This window comes from Cervus elaphus, chromosome 8, assembly GCF_910594005.1.
Source record: "Cervus elaphus chromosome 8, mCerEla1.1, whole genome shotgun sequence".
Taxonomy (NCBI): domain Eukaryota; kingdom Metazoa; phylum Chordata; class Mammalia; order Artiodactyla; family Cervidae; genus Cervus; species Cervus elaphus.
The window spans coordinates 40,450,686-40,473,454 of NC_057822.1; the positions used below are offsets into that span (position 1 = coordinate 40,450,686).

Sequence of the window (22,769 nt, forward strand, 5' to 3'; positions counted from 1 at the left end):
TGACTATGGAATGTAACAGTTTTCCAAATCTATGACTTTGAGGAGTCAATAGCCAGATATAATCAACAACCTTCCTAAATAGTTATATTTAATTCAATAAACTTGTTGATATAGAGCCCAATAATGTAAAATACAGTTCAACAATATATAGTCTAATAACATTCCTAAATACAGTCAACATTTATTGTACCAGGCACTGGGATAATTTCATTTAATTCACAATGAATAGGAAACAGTGTATACCTTTGTTTCCATTTACAGTGAGGAAAATGAGCCTTTGAAAAATTAACACATCTGAAACAAGGTGCTAGAAAGACCAATCCATAGCCTGAGGTCTTTGCCAAATTGAATGCATATGCAATTTCATATGATTTTTTATAATATATCCTATACATACTATCACTCTAGTGGAATATAAAAGGAGTGTTAGTCGCTCAATCATGTCCAACTCTTTGTGACCCCATGAACTGGGGTCACAACTGAAGGCTGCCAGGTTCCCCTGTCCACAGAATTTTCCAGGCAAGAATACTGGAGTGGGTTGCTATTCCCTTCTCTAAGGGATCTTCCTGACCCAGGGATCGAACCTGAGTCTCCTACATTGCAGGTAGAGGCTTAACCATCTGAGTCACCAGGGAAGACCCTAATAGAATATGTACTGTGCTAGTGCTATGCTTAGTCGCTCAGTTGTGTCCGACTCTGTTACTCCATGGACTGCAGCCAGGCTCCTCTGTCCATGGTGATTCTCCAGACAAGAATATTGGAGTGGGTTGCCATGCCCTCCTCCAGGGGATCTTCCCAACTCAGGGATCGAACCCAAGTTTTTCACATTGCAGGTGGATTCTTTTCCATTTGAGTCACCCGAGAAGCTAATATAATTATTTATTCATGAGACAGCTTCAGCTTTTAGACTTAGTTTCTTTAGGGCAAAGATAGTCTCTGAACTTCTTTGTATGACCTATGGAATACAACAGATGCTCAATAAAATTTCATACAAAAATTGATGAAGATCGGCTGGGGAATCAAGGTCATTTAACTGGAATATTGAGAAACTGTGCGTTGTTTGTCAATTCAATTTCACAGCTGCAATATCATCAGTCAATAAGTAACTATTTAACAAATAGATATTAAGTACCTGGTATCACATGGACCACAGAAAATTTTATATTGCATAATTAAGTCTAAATGGATACTAACCTGGAAGAGGAAAAAATTTGTCTCTAGGATTTACCAAGAACAATTAATTTCCTTTCTTGTCAGGGCTGCTAGATTGGTAAATCAAGGGTTCTTGCAAACACAGTGTACATTAATATCAGTAAGATATCTGACAGTCTTCCATGGTGTTCATGGCATGAACCAAGAATGCACACCAGATAAACAGTAGACTGGATTAATAGTTAACTGAACATCTGAAAGAGCGCTGATTAATGGAGGTCTCAGGTGATGAGTTGCAGGGATTATACTTGACGTTGATCAATGATCCTATCAATGACATACACGAGTCCACACTGATTAAATATGAGAATGGTATAAACCTAGCAAGGCTAGCTAATATACTGGAGGACAAAAATCAATACTTTAAAATATCTTTATTGGCTACAAAAATTGGCCAACCCAACAAGCAAATATTTAACTTGGTGCAATATAAGCCAATAATGACAGTTAATAAAAAAGTTTAGGCTGCATTAACAAGTGCAAAGGACTAAGACCAAAGGATCTAAGAGTCCCAAAGATTTCTGTTTTCCTGGCCACATCTGAAACACAGTACCCAACTGTGCATGTCATCCTCAGCAGTTGGCAGTTATAAGGTCAGGAGACTTGAGTGTAGGCAGAATATGGCTACTAAGAAGGCTAAAGATGTCCATTGTAAGACTAAAATAGCCAGAGGAGTTTATACTGAAGAAATGATTATACTTCTCAAGCTTATGTGCTTGTTTTCTTCATCCTTGTAAAGCCAGCTCTGAGCACAGAGCCTGCCTCATGCTTTGAGTTCAATAAATATTTGTGAATGAAGGTGATAGCAGCCATGTCAAATATCTGAAGGGCTAAAAGGGAGCTTTAGATGCTGTGTCTAGGTAGGTTGATCTTATCTCTGTGGTCTCTGCTAAACAACTGTCTCCTAGTTTTAAGCTAAGGTTTTTGGCTGCTTCTTATTTTCTCCCGTCTTCAACGCCACTCTCCTAATCCAGACCCTTGCCATCCCTCACTACTGTAATCGTATCTTAATTTGTCTAGCCATCTAACCATCTTCCTGTTTGTCTGCCACCAAACTGGCAGAGCTATTTCCTCCAAATACAGATCTATCAGCTCATTCCCCAGTTATGGCATTTTGATGGTTCCTATTGTACACAGGATTCCCCACTACCCACATACTATAGCTCATTCTTCTGTAGCCCAGAGAAGGCAGCACTATTCAAGCATAACTTCAGAACCCTTCTTACCATAGATCTGCAGACAGCTACTACCAATCATAAGGTGTGAATACAGGATGGAACCTATTCACGCACAACCTGGCTCCAATCTGCTTTCCAGATTCATCTTCTGTCACTTTCCTTCCCGTCCACTCTCCATGTCCTCCTGAGCTTCCCTAATGTGCCCTGCTCTTTCCAGCCACTTCACCCCTGTGCATGCTAACTTGTCTATAAGGAAAACAATTTTTCTTCCATATCTGATCAATTTGTATGAATCCTTCCAGAACCAGTTCAGATATCATTTCCTTTTGGAGACCTTTCGTGAGCAGCAGAGTTAGAAAAGCTTCTTTTTCTCCTGCAGCTCAATTCCAGAAAAATAAAAGACCCAATCAAAAAATGGGCCAAATGAACAAGGACCTACTGGACAGCACAGGGAACTCTGCTCAATGTTATATGGCAGCCTGGATGGGAAGGGAGTTTGGGGGAGAATGGATACACGTATATGTATGGCTGAGTCCCTTCACTGACCACCTTAAACTGTCAGAACACTGTTAAAAAAAAAAAAAAAAAATGGGCCAAAGAACTAAACAGACATTTCTCCAAAGAAGACTTACAGATGGCTAACAAACACATGAAAAGATGCTCAACATCACTCATTATCAGAGAAATGCAAATCAAAACCACAATGAGGTACCATTACACACCAGTCAGGATGGCTGCTATCCAAAAGTCTACAAGCAATAAATGCTGGACAGGGTGTGGAGAAAAGGGAACCCTCTTACACTGTTGGTGGGAATGCAAACTAGTACAGCCACTATGGAAAACAGTGTGGAGATTTCTTAAAAAACTGGAAATAGAACTGCCATATGACCCAGCAATCCCACTTCTGGGCATACACACTGAGGAAACCAGATCTGAAAGAGACACGTGCACCCCAATGTTCATCGCAGCACTGTTTATAATAGCCAGGACATGGAAGCAACCTAGATGCCCATCAGCAGATGAATGGATAAGGAAGCTGTGGTACATATACACCATGGAATATTACTCAGCCGTTAAAAAGAATTCATTTGAATCAGTCCTAATGAGATGGATGAAACTGGAGCCCATTATACAGACTGAAGTAAGCCAGAAAGATAAAGAACATTACAGTATACTAACACATATATATGGAATCTAGAAAGATGGTAACGATAACCCTATATGCAAAACAGAAAAAGAGACACAGAAATACAGAACAGACTTTTGAACTCTGTGGGAGAAGGTGAGGGTGGGATGTTTCAAAAGAACAGCATGTATACTATCTATGGTGAAACAGATCACCAGCCCAGGTGGGATGCATGAGACAAGTGCTCGGGCCTGGTGCACTGGGAAGACCCAGAGGAATCGGGTGGAGAGGGAGGTGGGAGGGGGGATCGGGATGGGGAATAAGTGTAAATCTATGGCTGATTCATATCAATGTATGACAAAACCCACTGAAATGATGTGAAGTAATTAGCCTCCAACTAATAAAAAATAAATAAATAAATAAAATTTAAAAAAAAAAGAAAAAAAAATACGAGTATAAAAAAAAAAAAAAGAAAAGCTTCTTTTTCTTCTCTTTACGTTAAATTGCAATTATCTATTTCTTTATGTGTTGATCTCCTCCTCCCTAGAATATAATTTTCTCTGGAATGGAACCACCTCTTAGTCATCTTTGTAACATTCTTAGAGCTTGAAACAGTAGCTAGAACAAATACTCACTGAGCGACTGAAAGACTGTATAGATGACTAAATAAATGACAGGCCTCTAACTGTAAGTAAGATAGGGTTAGCGCTCAGAGTTCCTGTCTATGAGCACCATTGCCACAGCAACTTTCTTAGACTTACTAGGACCCAGGCATGTTGGAGAGTTCAGAATTTCATTGATAAAAACAAGTAATAGTGATGATGATGATAGCTAACATTATTGAATGCTTATTATGTGCTGAGATAAAAACTGCTCAAGATTTAAAGAGCAAGGAGCAGAACAAATCTTAAATATGGTTAAAGATAAGAACAGAATAAAGATAATTCTGAGTATAGTTACACTTTGATATGTTACCCCGAAATATGACAACTGTCTAAAACTCCACCTAAAGAGCTTTAGATCATTTATTAATACAGAGAGGTTAGAGCCAAAGGAAAGAATATTCCTTACACATGTCTGGGCTATGCAGCAAAGAAAAAAAAACATATATTTTTTCTGATATCATTCTATAGTGGCTACGGTTACAATTATCCTAAGAAATTTCTGTCCAGGTCAAATCTACATGGGTGAAAATTAGTATCAGGTAGAGTCTTCTAGTGTTCCAAAGGATAGCCATATGATCTAGAAGGAAAAATAAGCCTTCAGTGACAAAAATTTGAGGAGTAGAAGTGCTAACTGTTGTATGCTCCTCTTAGAAACTTACAAGGTATGTTAGTTATTGGGGATAAGAAGACAGAAGTAAGAAAACCTATTCAGTATGGCTTAACCCAGACCTTTTCACATGCATTTGAACCATGAATTTTTTTTTTTATTAGAATGCTTAGTATTTATTTTCATGGAATTAGAATCAGAAACATTGGCTTTGGAGGCTCATAGAAACAGTTCTGCACTGGAATTCTAGCAGAGGGCAAGTGCCATTGGGTTTGCAATGAAGATCCATCTGATTCAGAGAAGGTAAGATTGGCTTTTGTCTGGGCCAGAAGAGACTCAGGCCTGATACCATCATTTACGTGATAGAAATTCAACCCTTTATAAAGGCTTGGGAGAAAAAGACCAGCTCTTAATCAGTCCTTTGAATTAACAGTTTTGTTACGGCTGTCTCACACAGTCACAGGAATTTATATTTTCATTTTATCCCAAAGAAAAACTTGACCATCTTTCTTTAATACTATCAACCTGGAAGCTTGACAGTAAGGATTAAAAATTGCTCCTTCCTTCCCACTTGGTTATTGGAAAGGCTCTGAAAGGTAATCAGTCTTGTGAAGCTGCACTTTACAGTCTGCATAAAAACGCCATGATTTTCCTTCCTCTCCCCAACCTAATTGAAAGTGCATAATATCACCCAGCTGGGGAAATGTAAATGGTAAACATATACAATATATCATGCTATCACACAAAAGCTGGTTACTAATAGGGACTGGGTGGTGGTCAGGACCAAAGGGAATCTGGAAAACAAGTCTTTTTTTTTTTTCCACCTAGAGTAAGAGTTCTTTGTGCCTGCCACCCAGCCACCAGCCCACCCCCCACACCTCCTCCCTCCAGACTTCAAGTTACAGCAGATTAAACCAAGGTCAGTCAGCTCATTCCTTGTGTGTGTAATTCCAAGGGTCACCTAACAATATATATTGACTAACACTCTCTTATACCAGCCTTTCAAGAAATGAGGCATTTTGCTTCTGGCAGGAGGTGGGGTTGGGATGATCCTGCTCCCTACCTACTTTGATTGTACTGACAGATGGCCCTATTATCTCTTTCCTTGGCTGCTAAACCTTAAGATCCTTGGCCTTGTCACCTCTTATCTTCCTCTACTTCATCAAACTCCTTTTGCAAAGATTATCTCCTTTTCTACCTCTGATCACCTAGGAATATCTATACAGGATCACACATGCCTTCAGCAGAAAATCTCAATCTTTTCAAAGTCTTCTGCAATTCAGAGGTTATCTACAATTAAACCAACTTAGAAATCAACACTCTCTTCTCTGACCCCTCACCTTCAAGAGTCATGCCATCTTCTAGAATCCATCTTTTATAGTAGGACTCTTAGGAGAAAGGATAACATCCCTTCAAAGAGTTCATCACTAGTTCTGTTATAGCATTCCTTCAAAAATTGCTCCCTGTTGCCTCATGAACTCAACTACTGCTATTCATTCATGCCTCCTTATAACTGGCAATTGTTTTATTTTTGATGGCTAATACCTTACGGGTAGGTCAAAGCATAGCACTTGTCAAGAGTACTATGTCATTTCAGTTTTAATAGGTTGAAGGATATATTTTTATCTGCTTCAGCAGTGGAGATGATTTGAAACTTACTGAATTAAAACCACATTCATCTTTCAATAAGTCACATTACCTGTCAGCTGGTACTGGTGGATGGTATGGCTTGTTGACCTTGGCATAGAGACTTTCTAAGTGGTCTCTGTCTGGAGACAGTGGACGGCCATCTCGAGGGTAGCCCAGCGGTCCAGCCCGAGGGGGAGATGGAGACCTGTAGACGTTTGCTGATGTACATGGTTCCCGGAAGTGGTTCACTCTGGCATAGTTGGGGTCCACTTCATCATCGTCCATATCATGCAGTGATCCAATTGCACCAGTAGCATAATCAATAAGACCTCTTGCCTGCTTTTCCCTTAGCTCCTGATGTTTTGCTCCAATCCTGAAAAATGTAGAACAAGATGTATGTGAGTTTAAATGCTGATACAATGATAGACTCTCCTGAATCTATGTTAATTACTTCTTGTCAGTTACTTAACTGCCACTTTTCTGGATACTGAAGATCACACCATGAAGAAATGCTAATAGCAAACTCCACCGGATTCATTTTATATCTCTGAGCTTTATTTATTACATATGCTTCCCTAGTGGCTCAGACAGTAAAGAATTGGCCTGCAATGCGGGAGACCCGGGTTTGATTCCTGGGTTGGGAAAGTCCCCTGGAGAAGGGAATGACAACCCATTTCAGTATTCTTGACTGGAAAATCTCATGGACAGAGGAGCCTGGCAGGCTACAATCCATGAGTTCACAAGAAGTCAGATACGACTGAATGACTAACACTTTATTTGTTACAGGGTCTGGAAGATTCCCTGGAGAAGGAAATGGCAACCCACTCCAGTATTCTTGCCTGGGAAATCCCATGGACAGAGAAGCCTGGTGGATTGCAGTCCATGGGGTCACAAAAGAGTCGGACATGACTTAACAACTAAACAACACCAGCTTTACTTTCATAGCAATGCTATAGGTATTTTAACATTTTGTCTGATGATGACTAGGCTGACTGCAAAGTCAGAGGCTGATTTTTATTAAAATTTCTTCCCTATAAATGGGCTGTGCTCATGGGAACAGTCCATCTTTGGTGTAATATTCTAGAAGCCGACCTTGGGAAAGGGATGCATGTCAGAGAGCCCATCAGAATCTTATACTTTGTGATTTTCTTATTTGGTGCCTTCAATTTTTAGTGTATTCTTCTAAAGGAAAAAAGCTTGCAAAAATTGATTTAACTATGAAAAAGAAATACAGAGGCTTTCTGGTCAGTAAAAGCAGTGGTATCAGAGATAATTTATAAGAGACTCTAAGTTTTTGGTTACACAAATGGGGATCATTGTGTTTCATTATACAGGGACTAGGGACAGAGTAAAATAGTGAAATTAATAGGCTCCTGACAGAGACGAATTGGCACATATAAGTGAATTAAACACCATTACTGGCAGAACTCCACAGCACTAAAGCCTTTAGTGATATTACAAAACGCTATTGCTAATCAGTGTACCGTGTAGGCTACCGGGAGTGGGAGCAGTAAAATACAGTTCAGTGTATTCCAAACCCATCTGAATTTTGAGAATTTGACATTTAATCTGGAAAGTGTTAGATTGGATCTCCTAAATTCCCAGTTACATGTTAAAATGGACAAGTCACTGTGGCATCTTAGTGGATGATGGTGATATGATGGTGTCTGGAGGTGTTCTCCACTAAAGAGGCAAGAATGCAATCTCATATCACCAGGCAAATAAGGTACATTCAGTACAGGAGGAGAAAAGTAAGACAGTTCTGGCTCAGGTGGTGAAAGAAAGACTCAAGAAAGGATGGGGATAAATCTGAAGACCTGGGGTCAGAGAATATGAAAGGATTGCGGGCTAAAAGTGAAAGATCTATATCTGCCTGGAAATATATATTGAAGGCCTACATGAGTGACAAAATAAAAACTGAATTCTCTATCTTTTCCTCTTCAAATAAAAACAGCTGTTTTTGCACACAGCAGCTAGTTTTATTTTACAGAACATCAAACTCTTTGTAAAAATCTTTAAAAGCCATGATCTTTCAAGGTATTTTCCTTTTGGTAGAATGGCTTTTTCCCCCCCCTTTGAGTAGAGAGGAGGAAGAAAAGATAAAAATATGAAGAAGAAGGTATAAGACAAAAAACCAGTATCTTCAAGACACAACAGATGAAAATAAATGCCACAATATATTATTGCATATCTCTTTTGACTAGGTCAAATTATGTACCCTACACATAAGTAATGAGATGAATTTATATTTTGTGCAAAGGGGAGCTTGAATCTCCAAGGGATGTTGAATGAAGATGAAAGGAAGATTACACAGTAGGGTCCCGGTTAAGAGGCCCTGCCTGTCCTCTTTCAATGCACGTTAGTCCCAGATTCATGGATGTTTGTTTTGAATAATTTTTGATGAAGAAGATAACATGCTCCGTTCTGTAACAAAATAATCTTTCTAGGGATGGTGCAGACTGGACTATCAGAGGATGCTTGCTGCACTGTGATGGCAGGGATGGATACCCATTGCAAATAGAGAATAGGACATCAATAAAGTTAGGGGGTGGGGTTTTGTGTGGTTGCTATTCCTCTGAAGTGGGAGACCTTCTAGAGAAATCACTCAGTAAGATGAACATCTCGTGGTTGCCACACGGGGCTACACTTATGCATTAATGAAAGAGTAAAATACCAAGCTTGATTTTTCAAAGAATATCAGAAACAGAACACAAGACTCTGTATTCCTTATTTCATCGCTTCTCTTTCTCAGAGGTTTTCTCATTAATTAAGCTTGCTGAGTATGTAAAGACTCTCGGATGAAAAGTACTCCATATATGCAAAGCAGTATTTTATCTTGTTCTTTTCCTTTCTAAAACAAAACCAAATTTCTCCTTGATCTTCTCTGTGCCACTGAGTGCTTCAGTAACTAATTTCATATTAATCACTCAGTAGGTGAAACAGTAATTTCTCTGAACCGCCATTATTATGCCATATATCAGGATCTCTCCATGTGGGGGAGGACAAGGCAATCTCTGAAAAGGGGTATATGGAAGCAGAAAAGACTCTCTCAAGAGAGAAAAGGCAAGGAAATGGATTTTCTTTTTTTGGTTGTTCTGACCTCCCTCTGTCCCAATTCAGTGTGAGAATTCTAATTGTTTATAGTCATTCCCACATAGATGTCTCTTTACCACTGGGAACTCAACCTGTTAAAATATTTATTTTTCAAAATAGTCCTGGATAATATTCCCTTTTTATTGGATGGTACCACCAGCTTCCTCACTGTCCCCAACACACTGCCTTTGAATTGTTTCAATCCCCTCCCTCTGTTTTCCCCTACAAAAACATTGTTGTTTCTTTTTTCCATTATAACTCTTGGATAGCCTATTTTATGTCCATTTCTATAGCCATAGACTAGTGTCCAGGCTTTATATTGCCTGGTCTGCACCATCCAGCATAGTGGGCATTAACTGTACGAGGCTATATAAATTTAAACTGGAATTAATGACAATTTTTGAACATCTAAAATTCAGTTTCTCAGTTTCATAAGCCACATTGCAAGTACTCAACAGCTAAATGAGCTCGGGACTTCTACATTGGACAGTCCAAACGGAGGCTAATTCTATCACTGCAGCAAGTTCTATTAGGTTGTGCTGGCGGGATTATGCTAAGATCTTTTGTATGTCACCACATCCCACTTTATACCTTAAAAGGTACTAGAATAATCTTCTTCAATGAGTATTTCTATTGCATCACTGTCAGCTCAGGGCTTTCTAAAAAAAGATTGTGATAAATGATGGCACAAGAGTGTGGTTATTCCACTTTGTTCCTTGAGTTCTTAAATGAATGAATGATCGAGAAATTGAGAAAAAATTCCATCTACCAAAGAATTAGGATACAGTTATAGTTTCAAACCATGCAATAAAATTTGAACTCCATCCAAAACAGGTAGTATGTTAAGAGTCAATATATAGCTTCTTCTCTAGCAGGGTAAACATTTTACTAAAAAGTAAGAGAAAGAAACCAGAGAATTACAGACAAACTTTTGATTAGAAAAAGGGAGTTTAAAGACAGGGGTAGGACACTGGAATTGCAGGGTAAATCTTTGTGAGGTTCCATCCTGAGAATGGAGGAGAGACAGAGCTAAAAGAGAGAAATTTCCACTGAGAGAGAAATTTCCTTCTACCTTGAAGAAACTTCATGGAGGTAAATGAAGAGAAGAGAAAAGAACATCAGTCCACTCTGTAGCTGATAAGGCAGGATGACCAGAGCAAGATAAACAAACACAAACTTAGCAAAATAAAACCTTAAATCATCTAAGAGACTTCACTGTTGTTGTGATTTAGCTGCTAAGTCAAGTCCAACTCTTTGCAACCCCATAGACTGCAACACACCAGGCTCCTCTGTCCCCCACCACCTTCCAGAGTTTCCTTAAATTCATGTCCATTGACTTGGTGATGCTATCTAACCATCTCATCCTCTACTACTCCCTTCTCCTTTTGCTTTCAATACTTCCCAGCATCAGGGTCCAGGCTGATATCTTGTTACAGCGATCTGCTCTCCCAAAATGTCAGGTCATGGAAAAGCTGTCAAGGTAGTGCGCTCAGACCAGGTCTGAAGACATTTTGAGAGAATATATGGAACTGAAGTGGCTCATAACCTTAGCTCATTATGTCTTGTTTTAACAGTATATTTTAGTATAGATTTAAAAAAAAAATTAAATACCATAGAACATGAAATTAACTTAATGGATCACAATAAGTATTCAAAAAATTAAATATAGTAAAAGAGAAAATATTAGAGGTTCTTGCATGCAGTAAGCATAAGTATGGTGTCAAGAGAAAAACCAAGTCATCTAAAAATCCAGGCAAATTCAAGCTGGCCTCAAACATGAATAAAGACAAAAGAAAAACATTTTGGAAAAGAATGCAACACTTGTTGACCCATCTTGAAAAATTACTTAATAATGAAATGCATCCAACCAAGAATTGAATTCAGATTAAGAATTCAGCCATGCAAAGCTGGGGAATGATAGACATGGAGGTGAGAAAAACATTCATTTAAATAGAAAATGAAGGCTAAACATTTATTTGTAGGACAAATCATTATAGAAAAATGTAAATATTATAAACTCTGATAATATAAAAGTAGTATCATTATAATAAGGGGGTGATTTAGGGGAAGGTATTAATACTCAATGTACTTATTTCCCCATTTTTTAAAGAAAGCATCAGCAGTTACCACTTAAAGTTAATAAGTATATGAAATACAATAATAAAAAACCAATGAAACAAATTATGAGCAGAAGAGAAATACAAAAAACAAAAGCCCAATGATAGAGTAGAAAATAAAAAACAGAGGAACCAGTAAAAAAGAGGGTAAGAAAACAGGATAAAATTTATGCTATGACAATAAGTGAAAATGGAATAAACTTCTTTATTATAACTAAAGGATTGTCACTTAGATCATGAACTCCTTATTGCCGAATTCAGACTTAAATTGAAGAAAGTAGGGAAAACCACTAGACCATTCAGGTATGACCTAAATCAAATCCCTTATGATTATACAGTGGAAGTGGGAAATAGATTTAAGGGACTAGATCTGATAGACAGACTGCCTGATAAACTATGGACAGAGGTTCGTGACATTGTACAGGAGACAGGGATCAAGACCATGCCCAAGAAAAAGAAATGCAAAAAAGCAAAATGGCTGTGTGAGGAGGCCTTACAAATAGCTGTGAAAAGAATAGAAGAGGAAAGCAAAGGAGAAAAGGAAAGATGTACCCATGTGAATGCAGAGTTCCAAAGAATAGCAAGGAGAGATAAGAGAGCCTTCCTCAGCGATCAATGCAAAGAAATAGAGGAAAACAATAGACTGGGAAAGACTAGAGATCTCTTCAAGAAAATTAGAGATACCAAGGGAACATTTCATGCAAAGATGGGCTCAATAAAGGACAGAAATTGTATGGACCTAACAGAAGCAGAAGATATTAAGAAGACGTGGCAAGAATATACAGAAGAACTGCACAAAAAAGATCTTCACAACCCAGATGATCAGGATGGTGTGATCACTCACCTAGAGCCAGACATCCTGGAATGTGAAGTCAAGTGGGCCTTAGGAAGCATCACTATGAACAAAGCTAGTGGAGGTGATGGAATTCCAGTTGAGCTATTTCAAATCCTAAATGATGGTGCTGTGAAAGTGCTGCACTCAATATGCCAGCAAATTTGGAAAACTCAGCAGTGGCCACAGGACTGGAAAAGGTCAGTTTTCATTCCAATCCCAAAGAAAGGCAATGCCAAAGAATGCTCAAACTACCACACAATTGCACTCATCTCACATGCTAGTAAAGTAATGCTCAAAATTCTCCAAGCCAGGCTTCAACAATACGTGAACTGTAAACTTCCAGATGTTCAAGCTGGTTTTAGAAAAAGCAGAGGAACCAGAGATCAAACTACCAACATCCACTGGATCATTGAAAAAGCAAGAGAGTTCCAGAAAAACATCTATTTCTGCTTTATTGACTATGCCAAAGCCCTTGACTATGTGGATCACAATAAACTGTGGAAAATTCTTCAAGAGATGGGAATACCAGACCACCTGACCTGTCTCTTGAGAAACCTGTATGCAGGTCAGGAAGCAACAGTTAGAACTGGACATGGAACAACAGACTGGTTCCAAATAGGAAAAGAAGTACGTCAAGGCTGTATATTGTCACCCTGCTTATTTAACTTATATGCAGAGCACATCATGAGAAACGCTGGGCTGGAAGAAGCATAAGCTGGAATCAAGATTGCTGGGAGAAATATCAATAACCTCAGCTATGCAGATGACACCACCCTTATGGCAGAAAATGAAGAAGAACTAAAGAGCCTCTTGATGAAAGTGAAAGAGGAGAGTGAAAAAGTTGGCTTAAAGCTCAACATTCAGAAAACTAAGGTCATGGCATCCAGTCCCATCACTTAATGGCAAATAGATGGGGAAACAGTGGAAACAGTGAAAGACTTTATTTTCTTGGGCTCCAAAATCACTGCAGATGGTGATTACAGCCATGAAATTAAAAGATGTTTGCTCCTTGGAAGGAAAGTTATGACCAACCTAGATAGCATATTAAAAAGCAGAGGCATTACTTTGCCAACAAAGGTCCATCTAGTCAAGGCTATGATTTTTCCAGTCGTCATGTATGGATGTGAGAGTTGGACTAAAAGAAAAGCTGAGTGCTGAAGAATTTATGCTTTTGAACTGTGGTGTTAGAGAAGAGTTTTGAAAGTCCGTTGGACTGCAAGGAGATCCAACCAGTCCATCCTAAAGGAGATCAGTCCTGGGTGTTCATTGGAAGGACTGATGCTGAAGCTGAAACTCCAATACTTGGGCCACCTGATGTGAAAAGCTGACTCATTGGAAAAGACCCTGATGCTGGGAAAGATTGAAGGCAGGATGAGAAGGGGATGACAGAGGATGAGATGGTTGGATGGCATCACCAACCTAATGGACCTGAGTTTGAGTAAACTCCAGGAGTTGATGATGGATAGGAAGACCTGGTGTACTGCAGTCCACGGGGTCACCAAGAGTCAGACACGACTGAGCAACTGAACTGAACTGAAAGGATCCCAGATGATCAAAGGGAAAAACACACTATGTGCTATCATAATGATGAAAAATAAGATATAGCTTAAATGTGCATTCATAAGGGAAATGAAGTACTCTGCAGTTTAAAAATAGGGTCATGCTCTTCCTGTATTATAAAGATATAAAATATAAATATAGGTCTAGATATTCATAAATATTTGTATGACACGGACATATCTTTATATGTGGCTAGGAAACATTGGAAAGGATACACAAAAAATTCATAAAAAGGATTGCCCTTTGAGAGTAGAATTAAAGGTATAATGTTTGAATTATTATATCATATAATTTTAGGATAATTTTTTGAAAAAATTTAAAATATAAAAAGTCCCTTACAACTACTTACTGACTGTTGTAGTCAACCAAAATTGAAACAGAACAAAACACGATATTAGACAGCTACCATGGGGCATTCATTGTCTTCTAAACATGACTTGTTAGGACTCCTGCCAACTCTGTTATGGTAATAACTTTCTTCAAATTATTGAACATTTGTTTGGTCCCTTGCAAACCAACTGCTTTGGCCTAAAGTACCCATTCTCCACTAATCAACTATTTGATTCTAGTTTTCTCTAGATTGAAGGCTGAACTCACTCATTTACAGCTCCTCATAGACCTCAATAATTCTCCCCCTCTCCAATGCATGTATCCAGTAAATTCTCTATTTGTCTGCACTTGTTATATATTACTTTGTAAAAAACCAACACAAAATAAAAAAATCTTTCATTAATTCATTTCTGGATATTTGCCTTCCATAACTAAACTACATGCTTCTTGAATGTCATGTTTTTCTTTCTGCTAATTTTGGTGATTGATTTATTCACTAATAGTTGTTGATATTGCACTGTATACCAGAAAGAGAAAAGGAAAAATATCAACCCCCTGGTTCATTATCAATGAGATATAAGCAAGTAGTAACAATTTTTTGGTAAAACAAAGATGCTGTGGGTACAAAGGGTAAGAGTCAATTCACCCTAATGATCTTGAGGAAGAATCATGAAGCTGGTGCCACATGAACAGGGCTTTGAAGGAACTTGCTCCAGGAGGAGGGAAGATATATATAAGTAGTGTGAGGCACTCAGTCAGAGAGAGGACAAGCCAAGGGGCAGAGAAACACATGATTTACTTAACATTGGGGTGTAAGTCTGATGTGGCAGGACACACTGGTTCAGGGTATCCACCTTCAGCTCCCCAACAAAAGGAACACATTTAATAAAAATTATTGGCAAATGTCTACTAGGTTTGCATAATGTAAGTTTTGCCTAATAATAAAGTTTTTGGTGAGGAAAATCCTATTACCACTTTTTGTTTAGCCATTTATTATAAAATAAAATAAAGATACAGAAATTTATATCAAACAAGTCTATGGATTAAAGAACTGGTATAAAGCAAACACGTTTGTAATGATTACTGAGGTCAAGAACTCAACTTCTATAGGATACTCCAGAAGGTTTCCATGTGTTTCTTCTTCATCACAGGCATGTTTGTATTATATATATCTCCTTTCCTTCACATTAAGAATCCTGCTTCTCACGATACAGAAAACTCTGGAACTACATATCACATGGTTACAGCTTGCTTTAGTCTGTATTACACATATAATAGTTTTGAGCTAACAATACCATCAGCAGCACCAGTATGATTATTAAAAAGAGTTAAATTACTCTTTTTTATAAAGCTCTTCTCCTCATCCCTCCATTTGTGTAGTTGTACTATACCTACATTTTTGAAATATGTAGCTGCTATATGCTATACTTCTAGTCAACTCTCATTTAACTCTTAGTTCTATAATTAACTCATCTGTGGTAAAGAATCTGCCTGCCAATGCAAGAGATGCAAGAGACATCAGTTTGATCCCTGGGTCAGGAAGATCCCCTGGAGTAGGAAATGGCAATGTACTCCAGTATTCTTGCCTGGAAGATTCCATGGGCAGAGAACCCCAGAGGGCTACAGTCCATGGGGTCACAGAGTCAGACACAACTGAACACACATACATCAATGCATAAGTAACTTATTCAGACCACAGTCTTTATGTCACTGAAGATGCAGTCATTTACTACAGGGGTCCCTGACCTCCAGGATCTAATGCCTAACTATCTGAGGAGGAACTGATGTATTAATAATTGAAATAAAGTGCACAATAAATGCAATACGTTTGAATCATCCTGAAACCATCCCCATGACCCTAGTCTGGGGAAATACTGTTTTCCACAAAACTGGTCCCTAGTGCCAAAAAGATTGGGGACCACTGGTTTCCTAAATTCCTCAGGAAGAACTCATGGGATAATGCTTTTTAAGCTGACAACAAATATTTGAAAGCCTTCATATTTGAAAGCCAGTTTTACTGGATATAAAATTATTGGTTCACCTTTCTTCCTTGAGTATTTAAACTAGGAAGTGTAATGCCATTCTCTAGTTTTTGTGACAAAGTGTTGATGGTGAAAAGTTGGATGACAGTTTAATTTTAGTTGTCATAAATTGCTTAAAAAAGTTCTTTTTGCTTATCTGGTCAAATAATTTGCTTTTCTTTAAAATCTAATAATAACATTCTGAAAACTAAGATCATGGCATCCAGTCCCATCACTTCATGGCAAACAGATGGGGAAACTGGAAAGAGTGGCAGACTTTATTTTCTTGGGCTCCCAAATCACTGCAGACCATAACTGCAGCCATGAAATTAAAAGACGCTTGCTCCTTGGAAGGAAAGTTATGACCAACGTAGACAGCATATTAAAAAGAAGAGACATTACTTTGCCAACAAAGGTCTGTCTAGTCAAAGGTATGGTTTTTCCAGTAGTCATGTATGAACGTGAGAGTTGGACTATATAGAAAGCTGAGTGCCAAAGAACTGATGCTTTTGAACTGTGGTGTTGGAGAAGATTCTTGAGAGTTCCTTGGACTGCAAGGAGAACAAACCAGTCAATCCTAAAGGAAATCAGTCCTGAGTATTCATTGGAAGGAATGATGCTGAAGCTGAAACTCTGATACTTTGGCCAGGTGATGCCAAGAGCTGACTCATTTGAAAAGACCCTGATGCTGGGAAAGATTAAAGGCAGGAGGAGATCGGGATGACATAGGATGGGATGGTTGGATGGCATCACTGACTCCTTGGAGGTGCTTTTGAGTAAGCTCTGGGAGTTGTTAATGGACAGGGAAACCTGGCATGCTGCAATCCGTGGGGTTGCAAAGAGTTGGACAGGACTGAACGACTGAACTGAACTGAATATTACTAGAAAAATCATTTAGGTTGGCTGACTCAGTGTTTTACATATACTTTTAAATTTTATACCAGGTGAGTTTCTTGCATTATAGCTTTTATTGTTAATGTTGTATGATACAAATTGAACATAACAAATAAATTGTATTTTTATATACTGAGTGAATAATCAGAAAGTAAAAGTAATGAAACAATACCATTTAAAATGGGATTAAAGATAAATTTAAGAGGAGGCACTGAAAACAATAAAATACCGATGAGAGAAATTAAGGATCTAAATCAATGGAGAGTTTTATCTTGTATGTTGATCAGAAAACTCAATTATTAAGATGACAATTCATTCAAATTGTTCTACAGACTCAATGTCATCTCAACCAAACTCCTAGCAGGCTTATTGTCCATACTTGTGTGATTTTAAAATTTATTTGGAATGCTAAAGAGCTAAGAATGACCAAAACAATTTTGCAAAGTAAAAATAACGTTGGGCTTACACTACCAAATTTAAGATATGCTACAAGCTTTTGTAATCAAGCCAACGGTTAGACATATAAGTGAAAGGAACAGAAAAACAGAGTCTAGTAACAGACTCATACGTATTTGGTGAAGCGATTTACAATAAAGGTGCCAAGAAACTCAGTTAAGAAAGGACAGTTCTTTTGACAATTGGTACTGGAAAAACTAGATATCCATACAGAAAATAAGAAACTTGTGTCCTGTGTTATACCATAACAAAAATCAATTCAAGATGGAAGATGGGTCTGAACACGAAGACAATCACAATAAAGCTTTTAGAATAAAATAAAAAAGAATATCCTCACAGCCGTGGGGTAGGTCAAGAGAGGACACAGAAAGCGTAAGCCATAAAAGAAACTGGTAAACTGGACTTCATTAAAATTAAAACCTCATTAAAACATATCAAGAAAATAATAGGCAAATGAGAGACACTCCTCACAGCACACACACATCTAACAAAGGATTTGTATCAAATATATTTAAAAATATAATTGTAATTCAATAATAAAAAAAATGACCCAATTAGAACTTGGCAGAAAGCTTCAACAGATGGATTACAAACCAGGATCTAGAAATGCCCAATAAACAAATGAAAAAGTGCTCGGCATTGTAAGTCACTAGAGAAATTTAAATTAAAACCACAATGAGATACACCTACTAAAATGAAAAAGAATGACAACAGCAAATGTTAGCTAGGATGAGGAGCATCTAGAATTTTCATACACGACTGGTGGAGGTATAACATGGCATAACTCCTTTGGATTATTCTTATTATTAGACACTAATATTTGTGACTCTCCCCCCATGACTGTATAACTTGATTCTTACAAGCTACAAAAGTCCCAACTTCATAAACGAGGAAACTGAAGTTCAGAGAGGTTCAGTATTTTGTCTGAGAGGTCATATTATTAAGTGGCAGGAATTGGATTCCTGAATTCCACCCAGGTATTTTACTTCAATATTAAACTTTCTTTCATTTATACTAACCACAAATAGTCTAAATATGAGCATGCTTAAAAATTTATAACAAAAACTGTCAGATACTCAGATGTAGAGACAACCCCCCATATGCCTATACCCAGATCTATATGCAATAATTATTAAGATTTAGGCACATTTTTAATCTATTCTTTCCTTCAAACATGTTTTGCTAAGTGTTCTGTAACCAAACCTAGTCATTTATCTCCTATATACTTCAGAAGGTATATCAAATAAATCATGAACATTTTATTATATAACAATAATTCTATTACTTATCCCACTTAAAAATTAATAATATTCCTCGGTGTCCTAGTCCATAAACAAATTTCCCCAAGTGTCTTAAAAACATCTGTCTTTTCCATTGAACTTACTTGGATCAGGTTCCAAAATCTATCTACACCTTGAATTTGTTAATGTATCTTAAGTCTCATTTCCTGTACAGACATGCATTCTTTTTCATTTTTGCTTTTTCATTTTTCCATGCCATTGAATTGTTACAGAAACCTGGCAGATTGTCCTATACGTGGTCCCACATGCTGGATTTGGTTGCATCTTCATAGGGTGATTTAACTTATTCCTACATCCCCCATATTTCCTGTTTATGAAAAGTGGCTCAAGAGCAGCACTGCCCAATAGATCTTGACACAATGATGGAAATGTTCTATATATGGGCTGTTTCATACAGTAGCCCCATGTAGCTACTGAGCACTTAAAATCTGGCTAGTGTGACTAAGGTACACATTTTTTATTTAAACAGCCACACGTGATTGGCTACCACCCTAGACACTGCTGTTAAGATACTTAGGTTCAACCTTTTTAGAAAGAGTACTGTCGTGGGTGAATGTTGATTCTCCAAAAGATTTATACACTTGGAGCCTGCTATTATAATCTTATTTGGATAAAGGGGTCTATGTAGGTATACTTAAACATCTATGATGAGATCATCCTGGATTCTCCAAATGAACCCTAAGTCCAATGACAAGTGTCCTTTTAAAGAGGAAAGACAGAAGAATCAGAAGAGAAGGCACCCTGAAGGTGGGGGCAGAGATTACAGTCAAGCATCTATAAGCCAAGGAATGTCAAGGATTGCTGGCAGCCACCTGTTGACTCAGATAGTAAAGAATCTGCCTGCAGTGTGCAGACTCGGGTTCAATTCCTGGGTCAGGAAGATTCCCTGGAGAAGGGAAAGGCTACCCACTCCAGTACTCCTGCCCGGAAAATCCAATGGAGAGAGGAGCCTGGTGGGCTACAGTCCATGGAGTTGCAAAGAGTCGGACACACCTGAGTGACTAACACTCACTTTTCACCAGAAGCCAGGAGAGAGGAGTCAGACACAACCGAGTGAGTAACACTCACTTTCACCAGAAGCCAGGAGAGAGGTATGGAAGGGATTCTCCCTTAGAACCTCTGGAAGGAAACGGTTCTGCTGACTCCTTCATTTCAGACTTCTGGTTTATAAAAGAACTAACAGAGAACATATTTCTCTTCTAACTCAAGCTTGTGGTAATTTGTTACAGCAATCCTAGGAAACTAACATAAATACCTTAAAGGAAGCATGTGCTTTAAGTCGTGCCGTTTCAGGGGGCATATGACCTCATCTCTTACTTAATGAAGCTTAGGGTGATCCTGATGGCTCCACTGCAAAGGTCCCTTATCAATTACTCATTGAATTATTTCTTCCACTGAAGATTTTTGCCTGAACTAATGATTTTTTTAGGGGTTGCAAAATGGTAATTTTGAAAGTCCTTATCCCTCTTACATTTATTAGCTGGAATTAGTATACAAAGAAAAACTTAGCCTCAAAATTTTGGGTGTTTTTGATTACCCCGAATTATACATAGTATAAAGAAGACAGAATATATCTTTTTAGGGGAGATAAAGGGTTGTGAATATCATTATGAGATGATGTTTTTTAAAAAATAGAGATTTAGGGTTTAAAAAAAATAAAGATTTAAGGTTTTCAATCAATTGTATTCCTTATTCTCTTTGTGGCATTCATCGTCTTGTGTTTGGTCAATGGGGACTGCTTTATGTTGGCTCTTCTGTCCTTCTGACTTGACCCAGTTGTCATTGAGAGCGTCTTTGCTTTCTGATAAACAAGCTGTCCCAAGTTCATGACGAGTATGTTGTGCCCCTATCCTGAAGAAAGCCATTTCTCCCTGGAACTCTGTTTTAGTGGGAAATGATATCCACAGTGGCTGACTTTATTTTGTTGGGCTCCAAAATCACTGCAGATGGTGATGCAACCATGAAATTAAAAGACACTTACTCCTTCGAAGGAAAGTTATGACCAACCTAGACAGCATATTAAAAAGCATAGACATTACTTTGCCAACAAAGGTCTGTCTAGTCAAGGCTATGGTTTTCCAGTAGTCATGTATGGATGTGAGAGGTGAACTATAAAGAAAGCTGAGTGCCAAAGAATTGATGCTTTTGAACTGTGGAGTTGGAGAAGAACCTTGAGAGTCCCTTGGACTGCAAGGAGATCCAACCAGTCCATCCTGAAGATCAGTCCTGGGTGTTCATTGGAAGGACTGATGCTGAAGCTGAAACACCAATACTTTGGCCACCTGATGCAAAGAGCTGACTCATTTGAAAAGACCCTGATGCTGGGAAAGATTAAGGGCCCAAGGAGAAGGGGATGACAGAGGATGAGATGGTTGGATGGCATCGCTGACTCAATGGACATGGGTTTGGGTGAACTCCGGGAGTTGGTGATGGACAGGGAGGCCTGGCGTGCTGCAGTTCACGGGGTCGCAAAGAGTCAGACACTACTGAGCGACTGAACTGACCGACTGATATTGACAGAACACAATCTGGGCTCCACTGGCCTTTGGTCATCATTGCTTCTGTGAGTTTTCTATAAATAGAGCTAGGAAACACATCTTTTTGAAAAACATCACAAGTTCATACTGATATTTCTGATTCAGATTTAATATTTAATATTACAGAATGTTACTTCACTTAAAAAAAACTATATTTCTATTTTAAAATGAAAAACTCATTCTTAATACTAATGATATAATATTTATTTGCACTGTCGTATCAGTTCAGTTCAGTCGCTCATTCGTGTCTAACTCTTTGCGACCCCATGGAATGCAGCATTCCAGGCTTACCTGTCCCTCACCAACTCCCAGAGTTTGTGCAAACTCATGTCCATCAAATCAGTGATGCTATCCAACCATCTTATCTTCTGTCATCCCTTTCTCCTCCCACCTTCAATCTTCCCAGCATCAGGGTCTTTACAAATGAGTCAGTTCTTTGCAAAAAAGTGGCCAAAGTATAGGAGCTTCAGTTTCAGCCTTAGTCCTTCTCATGAATATTCAGGATTGATTTCCTTTAGGATTGACTGGTTGGATCTCCCTGCAGTCCAAGGGACTCTCAAGAGTCTTCTCCAACACCACAGTTCAAAAGCATCAGTTCTTTGGTGCTCAGCTTTCTTTATGGTCCAACTCTCATATCCATACATGACTACTGGAAAAACCATACGTTTGACTAGACAGACCTTTGTCAGCAAGGTAATGTCTCTACTTCTTAATATGCTGTCTAGGTTGATCATAGCTTTTCTTCCAAGGAGCAAGCGTCTTTTGATTTCACAGCTGCAGTCACCATCTGCAGTGATTTTGGAGCCCAAGAAAATAAAATCTTTCACTGTTTCCATTGTTTCCCCATCTATTTGCCATGAAGTGAGGGGACTGGATGCCACGATCTTTGATTTTTGAGTGTTGAGTTTTAAGCCAGCCTTTTCACTCTCCTCTTTCACTTTCATCAAGGGCCTCTTCAATTCTTCTTGGCTTTCTGCCATAGGGTGGTGTCATCTGTGGATCTGAGGTTATTGGTATTTCTCCCAGCAATCTTGATTCCAGTTTGTGCTTCATCCAACCTAGCATTTTACATGATGTACTTTGCCTGCAAGTTAAATAAGCAGGTGACAATATACAGACTTGATGTACACGTTTCCCAATTTGAAACAAGTCTGTTGTTTCATATCTTGTTCTCACTGTTGCTTCTTGAACTGCATATATATGATTTT

At 38.4% G+C, this 22,769-nt stretch overlaps 1 protein-coding gene across 3 annotated transcripts in view; it reads right to left on the bottom strand.

Moving 5' to 3' along the window:
* Nucleotides 1-22,769, bottom strand: part of PARD3B (par-3 family cell polarity regulator beta) — a 1,123,128-nt gene that overhangs the window by 170,977 nt on the left and 929,382 nt on the right. For all 3 annotated transcript variants that reach the window (XM_043910301.1, XM_043910302.1, XM_043910303.1), the window contains one exon: nucleotides 6,488-6,790. In XM_043910301.1, the coding sequence (XP_043766236.1) occupies nucleotides 6,488-6,790 (303 nt within the window). The remainder of the gene's footprint in view (nucleotides 1-6,487; nucleotides 6,791-22,769) is intronic.